This window comes from Dreissena polymorpha, chromosome 1 (genome assembly GCF_020536995.1).
Source record: "Dreissena polymorpha isolate Duluth1 chromosome 1, UMN_Dpol_1.0, whole genome shotgun sequence".
NCBI classification, from domain to species: domain Eukaryota; kingdom Metazoa; phylum Mollusca; class Bivalvia; order Myida; family Dreissenidae; genus Dreissena; species Dreissena polymorpha.
This window is the reverse complement of record NC_068355.1, coordinates 178,770,601-178,786,439: the sequence shown is the minus strand read 5'-3', so window position 1 is coordinate 178,786,439 and position 15,839 is coordinate 178,770,601. Positions and strand designations below refer to the sequence as shown.

The following is a 15,839-nucleotide window of genomic DNA, read 5'->3' as shown; positions in this document are numbered from 1 at the left end:
ACTATTATATATGAAATATATATAGTGGAGCTCTCCTATACTCACCCCAGCGTCAGCGTGAGCGTCTGTGTTAGCGTTTGCGTTAGCGAGCAAATGTTTAAGTTTAATTATTTTCATTGTCCCTTGACATATTGCTTTCATATTTTGCATACTTGTTTACCAACATGACCCCAACCTATAAACAAGAGCAGACAACTCTTTCAAGCATTTTGTCATAATTATAGCCCCTTTTCCACTTAGAATATTCAGCAAATGTTTAAGTTTTCGTACTACCCCATTTATTTTCATCGTCCCTTGACATATTGCTTTCATATTTTGCATACTTGTTAACCAACATCACCCCAACCTATAAACAAGAGCAGACAACTCTATCAAGCATTTTATCATAATTATTGCCCTTTTTATACTTAGAATATGCATATTATTGATAAATCTATGTTAAAGTTTGCGTACTACCCCAAATATTTCCTATATCCTTTGACATATTGCTTTTATATTTTGCATTCTTGTTAACCAACATCACCCCAACCTATAAACAAGAGCAGACCATTGTATCAAGCATTTTCACATAATTATGGCCCCTTTTATACTAAGATAATTGAACATTTTGCTTAAATTGCCATAACTTCTTTATTTATGATCACATTTAATTATTACTTTGACAAAGCAACACGTTCCTGAATACCACAATGGATTCCACCCAAACAATACCCCACGCCTCTACCCAGAATCCCTTCCCCCCCCCCAACTCCCCCCCAACCCCCCCCCCCCCAATTTTTTTTTTTTTAAACATCATGTTATAAATTACCACACCCCACATTAAACCCCCTCTCACCCCCACCCCCCTATCCCCCCTTTTTTAACCAGGTTTTCCGAAGGAAAAAACTGGTTATTAGATTGGCGAATGCGGGCGGGCTGGCTGGCTGGCTGGCGGGCTGGCGGAATAAGATTGCCCGGGCCATAACTATGTCGTTCATTGTCAGATTTTCAAATCATTTGGAACATTTGTTCACCATCATTGGACGGTGTGTCGCGCGAAATAATTACGTCGATATCTCCAAGGTCAAGGTCACACTTTGAGTTCAAAGGTCAAAAATGGCCATAAATGAGCTTGTCCGAGCCATAACTATGTCGTTCATCGTCAGATTTTAAAATCATTTGGCACATTTGTTCACCATCATTGGACGGTGTGTCGCGCAAAATAATTACGTCGATATCTCCAAGGTCAAGGTCACACTTTGAGTTCAAAGGTCAAAAATTGCCATAAATGAGCTTGTCCTGGCCATAACTATGTCATTCATTGTGAGATTTTAAAATCATTTGGCACATTTGTTCACCATCATGGGGCGGTGTGTCCCACGAAAGAATCACGTCAATATCTCCAATGTCAAGGTCGCCACGACTAAAAATAGATTTAAAAAAAAAAAATTACAAAGGGGGTTAATTTTTTTGGTCATTTCAAAAGTTCAGTTTGAGTTTTCTCCCTTTATCAGATTTTTTTTCACATGAAAACCTGGTTTTGTGACAATTTTGTCCCTTGTTTAAACATCATCTAATAAATTACCACATCCCACATTATACCCCCCTACCCCCCCCCCATTTTTTTTCCCTTTTTTTTATTTTTTAAAGATCGTATAATTAATAACCCCACCCCACATTATATCCCCCTCTCATCCCCCTAACCCCCCTCCCCAAAATAATTTTTTTCCCCTTTTTTTAGTTTTGAAAGATCGTCTAATAAATGATTGAATATGAACAATTTCCCCATGATTGCTTACGTTATACTGTCAAGCACTCGAATAGTCAAGCGCGATGTCCTCGGACTGCTCTTGTTCATAGCCAGCTTGTCGTCTGCCGTCCGCGTCGTGCTAAAACCTTAACATTGGCTCTAAAATCAAAGTGCTTCCACTTACAACTTTGAAACTTCATATGTAGATGCACCTTGATGAGTTCTACACGCCACACTCATTTTGGGGTCGCTAGGTCAAAGGTCAAGGTCATTGTGACCTCTAAAAAAAAAATATATAGTGCTCTTGTTGTATTATTAAACCTACGTAATATGTTACAACACAAAATATATATTCCATGTTAAAAAGTAAGTTGCATACAATCGCAGCATTGAATAAGCTTTAAAGGTATATTAATGAAACGCTTTAACCCTAAGTGAGTTGAGGGATGTACCAGATTCACCATGTCTGCCTGTCTGTCTGTTCATAGACATGGACATTGTGTGTTGAAGCACTCATGCACTGTGCAATGTGCCAGGGTTTCAGCAGTAGTTTCATACTATTTCCTCATATTAAACACGTCTATCAACTGTTGGTCACATTGACAGACATTCTGACATCACATTGCCCTCAGGTTGTCCTCACAATATCTCACATTCTCCACACCCAGTGAATTGTGGATGTCTGTATAACACTATAGCCGTCTGACTGGACAGTCCCTGACATACGGAAATGTAGATGTCATAGGTCTTATGGAGTGTGTAAAGCTTCTAAATATAGATGTCACTTGTCATATGGTCGCTGGACTGTGTCTGATATAGCTGTGAACATGCCTCATCTTCCTCTACATGCGTGGTAAAGGGACTTGTTCATAGAATGATGTATGTTTTTCATCGGAATTTCCAAGTATGATATTTAGTAATGTTATATAGTAACTTAACAAAATATCGCTTCATGTGTCTAAGGGACTTGTTTGTGAATATGAATAATTATGTATACATGAACACAGTGTTTTTTAACCATATTTGTGATCAAACTTTGGCCCCCATTTTCAATCTCAAAGCATATAAATTAGTATATTTTTCCCCAAATTATATTTTTACCCAAATGACGGCCTACAATTTTCAAATAAAAGTTTCCAACACCAGAAATATTTCTATAATAAATTCCTTCATTGAATACATTTCGCTATAAACCCTTTTGCAAGCAGCACAAAACCAGGACAGCCTGTGAGTATCTTGCAGTCTGTTCAGGTTTTATTCTGTTTGCTGCTCATCAGTAACTAAGGGTTGGAAATGATGCCTTTAAAACGTGAATTGAGTAAAAAAGGCCTTGAATAAAATGTAACTTTCAAAAGGACTACAAATGTGTCAAAATACGCATCTAAGTGGTAAAGGGTTTAACTGGGTAAGTTGATAACTGTCATGTGGTCGCTGGAGTGTTTCTGGTGAAGCAGTTAAGAGGCGTCAACTTTTTCTCTGTGTCTTACAGGGATTTGTTCACAGATGCATGTGTGTTTATGAACTATATTTTAAAGTATGGTTTTTAACCAGGTTTTCTGAAGGAAAAAACTGGTTATTAGATTGGCGAATGCGGGCGGGCTGGCTGGCGGTTTGGCGTGCGGGCGGAACAAGCTTGTCTAGGCCATAACTATGTCGTTCATTGCTAGATTTTAAATCATTTGGCACATTTGTTCACCATCATTGGACGGTGTGTCGCGCGAAATAATTACGTCGATATCTCCAAGGTCAAGGTCACACTTTGAGTTCAAAGGTCAAAAATGGCCATAAATGAGCTTGTCCTGGCCATAACTATGTCATTCATTGTGAGATTTTAAAATCATTTGGCACATTTGTTCACCATCAAGGGACGGTGTGTGGCACGAAAGAATCACGTCAATATCTCCAATGTCAAGGTCGCCACGACTAAAAATAGATTTAAAAAAAAACAAACTTACACAGGGGGTTAATTTTGTTTGTTCATTTCAAAAGTTCACTTTGAGTTTTCTCCCTTTATCAGATTTTTTTTTCACAAAATAAACCTGGTTTTGTGACAATTTTGTCCCTTGTTAATGTTATAACTTGACGACATTTGGCTTCATATGTTTAAGGGACTCATGTGTGAATATGCTGTGGATTTGTTTTGTCAATTACACGGGGGATATTTTGCCCAATTCTCATTCCAAATAAGTATATGTTTTTCTTAAATGATTGCCCAGAATTCCCAACTGAAGATTTCAAAAAAAAATTAAACACAATATTCATTTCATCTCCCTTCCCATCTTTTTGAGTTAACCCTTAGCAAAAATAATGTATATAATAAAATACTTTAATTTTCAATTATATAGTACATGCATGCAAAAAACACACTACTAAATTACCCAATTTTAGTCAAAACAACTTTTTTATTATTATTATTCCCAATACAAAGAACACCAGCCCCATTGTCAAAATAGTGAAGAAAACACATATACATTTAGAAGATGTATATATTTTGTAGTATTTCAATTAGTTTCGTGACTTTACAGATATCAATATAAAGGTACATTTATGTCATGTAAAATTCAGACAAAGAATATTTGTCAATGACAAAAACATGCTCTTAGCATAACGAATGACAATTGAATCTTGGAGTTCATGTATGTTCGCTCGCTTTAAGTGTCCTACTATATGTGTTGTATCTAGATTCAAACACTTGAGAGATAAATTGACTTTGAAAGTCACTCAAAGTGGTTAGAATTATGATACTGATGATAATATGATAATTATAGGACAGTTTGTTCTACGCAAGTAACTGGTCTATTGCAGAAAATTATAATAGTGGAAGTTCTTCCACAGACGTATTTCATAAGCGGCCCAAAATATCCACGGGCCCATAAAATTTCTCCACATATTACACTGGTAGATTTTGCCTAAGCATTTTTGTAACAAGCGATGTCATTGGCTGTCATTTCACTATCTTCCAAATTAAATCAATCCTAGTAAGGCAAAGTGTATTCCATGTGAACAAATCTGTTGAAATACAGATCAGCTCAAATGAAAGATTGCCGTCATCATTCACAGGGATTGGATCACATATTGTTTTGATCACTGTTTACCTTGCAACAATAATTAATGTGCTTAATATGAAGTTAAAAAGGTTTTCAAAATAAATCGTGTTATGGCATCTAAGAAGGTGTTTATTTAAATGTCTGTTTTAAGATTTGTCATGACATGAACGCGAATCGCGTAGTAAAAATCAGTCAACATAATGTTCCTCCCCTCAGACTTCATCTCAATCACACCCCTGACTAATCAGGGACTTAACTTTCCGCTTTAATGGGATATTTTGTGTTAACCCTTTGAGCGCTGGTACCAGATTTTGAAGGCCTTTGCAAACAGTTTGGATCCAGATGAGACGCCACAGAACGTGGCGTCTCATCTGGATCCAAACTGTTTGCTATTCTGATAGTATTATTTGAAATAAATCGAAGAAAATGCTAACTTTAGAAATTCAGCAGACGGCATTTTAGCAGATGACAAATTACCCAGCATGCAAAGGGTTAAGGAAGTCTCTCCTAACTGAAAACTTAGTTCAGGCAGAAATTGACGTCCTTGATTAGCCTGTGCAGATAGTTCAGTTCAGGCAGAAAGTGGCGTCCTTGATTAGCCTGTGCAGATAGTTCAGTTCAGGCAGAAAGTGACGTCCTTGATTAGCCTGTGCAGATAGTTCAGTTCAGGCAGAAAGTGACGTCCTTGATTAGTCTGTGCAGATAGTTCAGTTCAGGCAGAAAGTGACGTCCTTGATTAGCCTGTGCAGATAGTTCAGTTCAGGCAGAAAGTGACGTCCTTGATAAGCCTGTGCAGATAGTTCAGTTCAGGCAGAAATTGACGTCCTTGATTAGTCTGTGCAGATAGTTCAGTTCAGGCAGTAAGTGCTGTCCTTGATAAGTCTGTGCAGATAGTTCAGTTCAGGCAGAAAGTGACGTCCTTGATTAGCCTGTGCAGATAGTTCAGTTCAGGCAGAAAGTGACGTCCTTGATAAGCCTGTGCAGATAGTTCAGTTCAGGCAGAAAGTGACGTCCTTGATTAGTCTGTGCAGATAGTTCAGTTCAGGCAGAAAGTGACGTCCTTGATTAGTCTGTGCAGATAGTTCAGTTCAGGCAGTAAGTGCTGTCCTTGATTAGTCTGTGCAGATAGTTCAGTTCAGGCAGAAAGTGACGTCCTTGATTAGCCTGTGCAGATAGTTCAGTTCAGGCAGAAAGTGACGTCCTTGATTAGTCTGTGCAGATAGTTCAGTTCAGGCAGAAAGTGCCGTCCTTGATTAGTCTGTGCAGATAGTTCAGATCAGGCAGAAAGTGACGTCCTTGATTAGCCTGTGCAGATAGTTCAGTTCAGGCAGAAAGTGCCGTCCTTGATTAGTCTGTGCAGATAGTTCAGTTCAGGCAGAAAGTGACGTCCTTGATTAGTCTGTGCAGATAGTTCAGTTCAGGCAGAAAGTGCCGTCCTTGATTAGTCTGTGCAGATAGTTCACTTCAGGCAGTAAGTTCTGTCCTTGATTAGTCTGTGCAGATAGTTCAGTTCAGGCAGTAAGTTCTGTCCTTGATAAGCCTGTGCAGATAGTTCAGTTCAGGCAGAAAGTGCCGTCCTTGATTAGTCTGTGCAGATAGTTCAGTTCAGGCAATTAGTTCTGTCCTTGATTAGTCTGTGCAGATAGTTCAGTTCAGGCAGAAAGTGCCGTCCTTGATTAGCCTGTGCAGATAGTTCACTTCAGGCAGTAAGTTCTGTCCTTGATAAGCCTGTGCAGATAGTTCAGTTCAGGCAGAAAGTGACGTCCTTGATTAGCCTGTGCAGATAGTTCAGTTCAGGCAGAAAGTGACGTCCTTGATTAGTCTGTGCAGATAGTTCAGTTCAGGCAGAAAGTGCAGTCCTTGATTAGTCTGTGCAGATAGTTCAGTTCAGGCAGAAAGTGACGTCCTTGATTAGCCTGTGCAGATAGTTCAGTTCAGGCAGAAAGTGCCGTCCTTGATTAGTCTGTGCAGATAGTTCAGTTCAGGCAGAAAGTGACGTCCTTGATTAGTCTGTGCAGATAGTTCAGTTCAGGCAGAAAGTGCCGTCCTTGATTAGTCTGTGCAGATAGTTCAGTTCAGGCAGAAAGTGCCGTCCTTGATTAGTCTGTGCAGATAGTTCAGTTCAGGCAGTAAGTTCTGTCCTTGATTAGTCTGTGCAGATAGTTCAGTTCAGGCAGAAAGTGACGTCCTTGATTAGCCTGTGCAGATAGTTCAGTTCAGGCAGTAAGTTCTGTCCTTGATAAGCCTGTGCAGATAGTTCAGTTCAGGCAGAAAGTGACGTCCTTGATTAGTCTGTGCAGATAGTTCAGTTCAGGCAGAAAGTGACGTCCTTGATTAGTCTGTGCAGATAGTTCAGTTCAGGCAGAAAGTGACGTCCTTGATTAGCCTGTGCAGATAGTTCAGTTCAGGCAGAAAGTGACGTCCTTGATTAGTCTGTGCAGATAGTTCACTTCAGGCAGAAAGTGGCGTCCTTGATTAGTCTGTGCAGATAGTTCAGTTCAGGCAGAAAGTGACGTCCTTGATTAGTCTGTGCAGATAGTTCACTTCAGGCAGTAAGTGCCGTCCTTGATTAGCCTGTGCAGATAGTTCAGTTCAGGCAGAAAGTGACGTCCTTGATTAGCCTGTGCAGATAGTTCACTTCAGGCAGAAAGTGCCGTCCTTGATTAGCCTGTGCAGATAGTTCAGTTCAGGCAGAAAGTGACGTCCTTGATTAGCCTGTGCAGATAGTTCACTTCAGGCAGTAAGTGCCGTCCTTGATTAGCCTGTGCAGATAGTTCAGTTCAGGCAGGAAGTGACGTCCTTGATTAGTCTGTGCAGATAGTTCACTTCAGGCAGAAAGTGACGTCCTTGATAAGTCTGTGCAGATAGTTCAGTTCAGGCAGAAAGTGACGTCCTTGATTAGCCTGTGCAGATAGTTCAGTTCAGGCAGTAAGTTCTGTCCTTGATAAGCCTGTGCAGATAGTTCACTTCAGGCAGAAAGTGCCGTCCTTGATTAGCCTGTGCAGATATTTCAGTTCAGGCAGAAAGTGCCGTCCTTGATTAGTCTGTGCAGATAGTTCAGTTCAGGCAGAAAGTGGCGTCCTTGATTAGCCTGTGCAGATAGTTCAGTTCAGGCAGAAAGTGCCGTCCTTGATTAGCCTGTGCAGATAGTTCAGTTCAGGCAGAAAGTGGCGTCCTTGATTAGCCTGTGCAGATAGTTCAGTTCAGGCAGAAAGTGGCGTCCTTGATTAGCCTGTGCAGATAGTTCAGTTCAGGCAGAAAGTGACGTCCTGGATTAGTCTGTGCAGATAGTTCAGTTCAGGCAGAAAGTGACGTCCTTGATTAGCCTGTGCAGATAGTTCAGTTCAGGCAGTAAGTTCTGTCCTTGATAAGCCTGTGCAGATAGTTCAGTTCAGGCAGAAAGTGGCGTCCTTGATTAGCCTGTGCAGATAGTTCAGTTCAGGCAGAAAGTGACGTCCTTGATTAGCCTGTGCAGATAGTTCAGTTCAGGCAGAAAGTGGCGTCCTTGATTAGCCTGTGCAGATAGTTCAGTTCAGGCAGAAAGTGACGTCCTTGATTAGCCTGTGCAGATAGTTCAGTTCAGGCAGTAAGTTCTGTCCTTGATAAGCCTGTGCAGATAGTTCAGTTCAGGCAGAAAGTGGCGTCCTTGATTAGCCTGTGCAGATAGTTCAGTTCAGGCAGAAAGTGCCGTCCTTGATTAGCCTGTGCAGATAGTTCAGTTCAGGCAGGAAGTGACGTCCTTGATTAGTCTGTGCAGATAGTTCACTTCAGGCAGAAAGTGACGTCCTTGATTAGTCTGTGCAGATAGTTCAGTTCAGGCAGTAAGTGCTGTCCTTGATTAGTCTGTGCAGATAGTTCAGTTCAGGCAGAAAGTGACGTCCTTGATTAGCCTGTGCAGATAGTTCAGTTCAGGCAGAAAGTGACGTCCTTGATTAGCCTGTGCAGATAGTTCAGTTCAGGCAGTAAGTTCTGTCCTTGATTAGTCTGTGCAGATAGTTCAGTTCAGGCAGAAAGTGGCGTCCTTGATTAGCCTGTGCAGATATTTCAGTTCAGGCAGAAAGTGCCGTCCTTGATTAGTCTGTGCAGATAGTTCAGTTCAGGCAGAAAGTGCCGTCCTTGATTAGCCTGTGCAGATAGTTCAGTTCAGGCAGAAAGTGACGTCCTTGATTAGTCTGTGCAGATAGTTCAGTTCAGGCAGAAAGTGACGTCCTTGATTAGCCTGTGCAGATAGTTCAGTTCAGGCAGAAAGTGGCGTCCTTGATTAGCCTGTGCAGATAGTTCAGTTCAGGCAGAAAGTGGCGTCCTTGATTAGCCTGTGCAGATATTTCAGTTCAGGCAGAAAGTGCCGTCCTTGATTAGTCTGTGCAGATAGTTCACTTCAGGCAGAAAGTGGCGTCCTTGATTAGTCTGTGCAGATAGTTCAGTTCAGGCAGAAAGTGACGTCCTTGATTAGTCTGTGCAGATAGTTCAGTTCAGGCAGAAAGTGACGTCCTTGATTAGTCTGTGCAGATAGTTCAGTTCAGGCAGAAAGTGCCGTCCTTGATTAGCCTGTGCAGATAGTTCAGTTCAGGCAGAAAGTGACGTCCTTGATTAGTCTGTGCAGATAGTTCAGTTCAGGCAGAAAGTGACGTCCTTGATTAGCCTGTGCAGATAGTTCAGTTCAGGCAGAAAGTGGCGTCCTTGATTAGCCTGTGCAGATAGTTCAGTTCAGGCAGAAAGTGGCGTCCTTGATTAGCCTGTGCAGATATTTCAGTTCAGGCAGAAAGTGCCGTCCTTGATTAGTCTGTGCAGATAGTTCACTTCAGGCAGAAAGTGGCGTCCTTGATTAGTCTGTGCAGATAGTTCAGTTCAGGCAGAAAGTGACGTCCTTGATTAGCGTGTGCAGATAGTTCACTTCAGGCAGAAAGTGACGTCCTTGATTAGCCTGTGCAGATAGTTCAGTTCAGGCAGTAAGTGCTGTCCTTGATTAGTCTGTGCAGATAGTTCAGTTCAGGCAGAAAGTGACGTCCTTGATTAGCCTGTGCAGATAGTTCAGTTCAGGCAGAAAGTGGCGTCCTTGATTAGTCTGTGCAGATAGTTCAGTTCAGGCAGAAAGTGGCGTCCTTGATTAGCCTGTGCAGATATTTCAGTTCAGGCAGAAAGTGCCGTCCTTGATTAGTCTGTGCAGATAGTTCAGTTCAGGCAGAAAGTGCCGTCCTTGATTAGCCTGTGCAGATAGTTCAGTTCAGGCAGAAAGTGACGTCCTTGATTAGCCTGTGCAGATAGTTCAGTTCAGGCAGAAAGTGACGTCCTTGATTAGCCTGTGCGGAGAGTTCGAGTTGAAAAAAACCTTGGACACCAGGGGGAGGGGCAGTTTTCCTTTAATGGCTTAAGTAAAATCTTATTAATACCCTAGAAGTAACATTTATTAACAGTACTCATGTTAAGCCTTTTGTGGTAGTCTTTAGTACATTGTTTGTACATCCGATTTGTGTTGTTAACATTGGCATGGGAACACTCTAAAGGCCACATTCATTGCCCAATATTCTTGAAACTTTGTAAGGACATTTGTCCAAATGATATCTAAGCCAAGTTTGAAATTGGGTCTCATGAGGTTAAAAAGTAGGCCAATTTTAAAGACTGCAATATATTGAACGCATTGTATGCCTGGTGACATGGGAAATCTTGGCTTAATGCATTGTTTAAGGTGTCATCCCAGAAAAGCCAGTGCAGTCTTCACAGGCTAATCAGGGATGACACTTTCTACACTGGAATTGTTCTCAGAGGAGACTTAATATTCCTATAAATGATAAATAGCATTACAGCAGAAAGTATTGTCCTTAATTACATGTAGCATGTGCATACTGCACAGGCTAATATTGGATGCCACTTTCTGCATGCATGTTCATGCATTAAGCCCAATTTTCCCACAACAAGGCTAATATTGTACTGTATGTGTATATTACTCCAGGTCTGATGGGCCGGCCAAGTATGCCTGGTGACATGGGAAAGCCTGTCAGTATCCCAGCAGACAGACTGGAGGAATCCAAGGACAAGTTCAAGATCCATCAGTTCAACCTTGTGGCTAGTGATATCATGTCCCTCAATAGAACCCTGCCAGATTACAGGATCCCTGGGTAGGTTGATCATAAATAATCCCAGTGTAGATCTCCATGATGAAAGTGAAGGAGGATCTCAGATGATCCCACTGTAGGTAGATCCTGCATGATCCTAGTGTAAGTATATTCCTCATGATCCCAGTATAGATGTATCCCCAATAATTCTCACGTAGGTAGATCCCAAATGGTCCCAGTGCAGATAGATTTCAAATGATCTAATTGTAGGTAATACCAAATTATCCTAGTGTTGGTAGATCCTGCATGACTTCAGTGTACAATGTAGGTAGATTCTTCATGAGCCCAGTGCAGATAAATCCCAATTGATCCCAATGTGGGTAAATACCAAATGATCCCAGTGTGGGTAAATCCTGCATGATGCCAGTGTAAGTAACTTCTTCATGATCCCAGTGTAGATAAATCCCAATTGATCCCAGTGTAGATGGATTCCAAATGATCCAAATACTAGTATGGATAAATACCTAATGATCCCAGTGTAGGTAGATCCTGCATGATTCAAGTCAGAGCTACCGATAAGGTGCGTATTTGCGTAATGTAAAATTGCCAATTACGCATAGAAAAATAAAACTCTGTGTACCGAAACCCAATTGAAATTGCCGATTACACATGTCGTATTTTTCCTCTGCATAACAAGTAAATCTGTCCCGGAAATTTCTGCATCGTCCAAATGCTTTCAGTATAACCTTCAGCACAATAATATATACGGAAGTTAGCGTCTATGTAACTATGTTTTATTGTTGTGAAAATGTTGAAACCGCGAGGCCGTAAAAAGTGAAATATCGTATCCCAGGCACAAAAAATATTAATTTTAAGTTATATAACCGCAAGCAACACAAAATCAGAAGCGGAAAATATAGTGAAACTAATTTTTAACGATATTGCGTCGTAGGCAAGCACTGACAGTGCTTTCATTGTAAGAAAACTGTTGAAAAAATCGTCAAACTTTTTTTTTAAGCAAGACTGTATATTATGGATACACCTACATATTAACACAAGATCTCTGAAACTAATCAATTAATAGTGGAACTTCAACCAGCTCATTCAGGTAAGCATTTGAGAATTTAAAACAAAGAAAATACCCAAATTTAATACAAAAATACCCAATTGTCAATTAAAGTAGTGGGTACTGACTTTTTTGAAAAATGAAAATACCCAATTGAACTCAAAAGTAGTGGGTATTTACCCAATTATGTACTCAGAAAAGTTATCTGGAGCTCTGATTCCAGCGAAGGTACATCACAAATGATCCTGTTGTTGGTAAATCTTGAATGATGTAATAGTAGGTATATCCCAAATGATCTAATTTTAGATAGATCCCTCAAAATTATAATAATGATAGTTCTAATTGGATTCTTGTTGGGGTACATCAATCCCCTAAAATTTTCTCATGAAAAAAACCTCCTTTATTGCAGGTGTCGAAATAAGAAGTACCCTCCAGTTTCCAAGCTGCCAGACACGAGTGTAGTGATTGTATTCCATAATGAGGCCTGGTCTACACTGCTACGTACCATCCACAGTGTGATCAATCGCTCTCCACCCGAGCTACTGAAGGAGATAATTCTGGTTGATGATGCCAGTGAACACGGTAAGTCAGGGGAGATAATTCTGGTTGATGATGCCAGTGAACACTGTATGTCAGGGGGAGATAATTTTTGTTTATGATGCCAGTGAACACTGTATGTCAGGGGAGATAATTCAGCTCACGGTATTGAACAGCATATTTATCACGTCTTATTTTTGTCAAAGGCACGATTTTAATCAAGAAAATATTTTATACTTTATATGCCTTGTTTTGATTTGTTCACAAACTTACCCCATTTCTGCACAGAAGCAAAGTGAATTTGGCTACATGCAGCTAGGGCTGCAACAATATACCGGTATATCGGTATATATCGCAATACGCAATCCTCATATTGTATTGCGATATGATTTTCATCACACCGGTACGAAAATTTTACAAAAATTCATTCACATTGCGTCCAGAAAAGCCATTCGAAATAATGATAAAAAGGTAAACAAAACAAAGCAGTGTAAATTATTTTTTACGTAAAAATAGCATTCTAAAAAGTGTATTATACGGAGAAGCGTTGTTACATGGGAGCATTCATTTGATGCTTTTGAACAGATTATCGTTGAATTAATTGCGCACAGCTGTAAATATTTCGTTTGATTCTGATTTGAGCATTATTTGTAATCCGAATTTCGGAAACACGCTTCCAAATTTGAATGCTAACGCGACAATAAAAAATTATAGCGTCAAATAAAAAGTGCTTTATCCTTTGTCTCAATAAAAACCGCGCGAAAATTATACAGACATGTAGAACGTCGCATGGAAAGTAAGGGTGTATTTTGTGTTGAATAAAAACGGGAACATCACGTCAGCTGAATTACGCGTGTTCAGTGGGAAAAACGCCCCGGTTGGACGTTATTTCATCACATCTTTAAATAGTAACAATTGCAAAAATGTATTTGATACTTAAGAAAATTTGCGAATGTTTGTGTTTCTTATTATTCTTGAGCACATTTATAGTAAATATTTACCAGAATTTGCTTTAAAATTGGAATTTATGGGATTATCGGGTAATTGGCAAGTTATAATTTTGGTACAAGTTAGCAATATATTGCGATAAATTGCAATACGGGTTTTTGAACTGACAATATATTGCGATACGGTTTTTGGCGTATTGTTGCAGCACTACATGCAGCCAGCATTAAACCAGAAAAGTCTATTAAGGTTTTATGGTGTTTGCTGCTCATCAGTGTTTAAACGTTGGAAATGAAACCGTTGAAACTTAAATATAGTAAAAAAGGTTTAAAATGAATTGGATTTTCAAAGGGACTTCAACATGTCAAAACGTGTATCTAAGTTACATTTTCAGAGAGAAGTCGGACTTAATGCATGATCGTATATTGGTATCCCAGATAAGCCAGATCAGTCCCCACAGGCTTATCAGGGACAACTCTTTTATAATGTTTTTTTGTTCGGACTTAATTCATAATCGTATATTGGTATCCCAGATAAGCCAGATCAGTCCCCACAGGCTTATCAGGGACAACTCTTTTATAATGTTTTTTTGTTCGGACTTAATGCATGATCGTATATTGGTATCCCAGATAAGCCAGATCAGTCCCCACAGGCTTATCAGGGGCAACTCTTTTATAATGTTTTTTTGTTTAAAGGTAGTCTTTTCTAAGCAAAAATCCAGTTTAGGCAAAATGTGTCATCCCTGATTAGTTTATGAGGACTTCACAGGCTAACAGGAACGACACTTTATGCATTTAGCCCAGTTTTCCCAGAATCTTGTAAGATAAGTCTTACTGGTAAATTAAGTTTAATTGTTAAACCCTTTACCAGTAAGGAGCAAAGTGAAAATGGTTATGTGCAAACAGCCTAAAACCAGAACAGCTTGCGAGAAACTCACAGTCTGTTCCGGTTTTTAGCTATTTACTGCTCATCAGTATTTAAGTGTTGAAAATAAAGCCTTTAAAACTTGAATCTAGTAAGAATGGTCTTAAATAAATATAACTTTGTAAGGGACTACAAATACGTCAAAATAGGTATCTAAGTGTTAAGGGTTAAGGGACTACAAGTTTCTAATTGGTAAAGGGTAAAGGGACTACAAGTTTCTAATTGGTAAAGGGTTAAGGGATTACAAGTATCTAAGTAGTAAAGGGTTAAGGGACTACACATATCTAATTGGTAAAGAATTAAGGGACTACACATATCTAATTGGTAAAGGATTAATGGACTACCAAAATGCGTATCTGAGTGGTAAAGTGCTACACTTTCAGAGGAGCTGGGAGAGAAGTTGGACGCCTACCTGGCTACGCTGCCGGTCCACTGTTACGTGCTGCGTACAGAGGAGCGCACAGGGCTCATACGAGCACGACTAAAAGGTACACACAGGGCAGGTTATAAGCTCACCTGAGCACAACCTGAGCACAAATTATCAAAAGTTTGTCAAAAATGTGTGCCTAGAAATTAAACATTTAAGTTTTGTATACCATTATTTTTCTGAAGTCCACCTCAGAATAGTTAAGTTTCTTTGGGTCTCAGGGCCATGGCTCTCTTGTGCTAAATTTTAAGGGCTAAATTTTAGCCCAGTATTTAAATGATATTATGCCCCCCTTCGAAGAAGAGGGGGTATATTGCTTTGCTCATGTCGGTCTGTCGGTCGGTCCGTCCACCAGGTGGTTGTCAGACGATAACTCAAGAACGCTTGGGCCTAGGATCATGAAACTTCATAGGTACATTGATCATGACTTGCAGATGACCCCTATTGATTTTGAGGTCACTAGGTCAAAGATCAAGGTCACGTTGACCAGAAATAGTAAAATGGGTTTTGAATGATAACTCAAGAACGCATACGCCTAGGATCATGAAACTTCATAGGTAGATTGATCATGACTTGCAGATGACCCCTATTGATTTTGAGGTCACAAGGTCAAAGGTCAAGGTCACGGTGATTGGAAATAGTAAAATGATTTTCGGATGATAACTCAAGAACGGTTTTGCCTAGGATCATGACACTTCATAGGTACATTGATCATGACTCGCAGATGACCCCTATTGATTTTCAGGTCACTTGGTCAAAGGTCAAGGTCACAGTGACAAAAATCGTATTCACACAATGGCTGCCACTACAACGGACAGCCCATATGGGGGGCATGCATGTTTTACAAACAGCCCTTGTTTAGATTGGATCAAACCTGCTGCCTCTTACTTGCTAGGTGGACACATCTTCATTTTGAGACAGTGCTGGGTCGCTGGATCCTGGTACAATTAATTCTCATAGATCTTCTTGCACATAATGTTTTTACTTGACAATGAGTCTTACTAACATACACCGTTAAACTCTTTATGAAAGATCCCATTCACTGGTTGCTAAGTTACTGCATGTTAATTGCTTGCTATGTTATTGCTGTTCACTGGTTGCTATGTCACTC

At 40.1% G+C, this 15,839-nt stretch overlaps 2 protein-coding genes across 9 annotated transcripts in view; one reads left to right on the top strand and one right to left on the bottom strand.

The window, feature by feature from the left end:
- The window catches only part of LOC127863230 (uncharacterized), a 75,280-nt gene that overhangs the window by 22,191 nt on the left and 37,250 nt on the right, over nt 1-15,839 (bottom strand). The gene's annotated exons all lie outside the window — the stretch shown is intronic.
- LOC127863182 (polypeptide N-acetylgalactosaminyltransferase 13-like) overlaps nt 1-15,839 on the top strand; it is a 59,056-nt gene that overhangs the window by 18,070 nt on the left and 25,147 nt on the right. For all 7 annotated transcript variants that reach the window (XR_008040971.1, XM_052402599.1, XM_052402596.1 and 4 more), the window contains 3 exons: nt 10,727-10,892; nt 12,305-12,477; nt 14,685-14,789. Coding sequence is in view for 6 of the 7 variants with exons in the window: in XM_052402599.1 (XP_052258559.1) it covers nt 10,727-10,892; nt 12,305-12,477; nt 14,685-14,789 (444 nt within the window). In the remaining variant the exon portion in view is untranslated. The remainder of the gene's footprint in view (nt 1-10,726; nt 10,893-12,304; nt 12,478-14,684; nt 14,790-15,839) is intronic.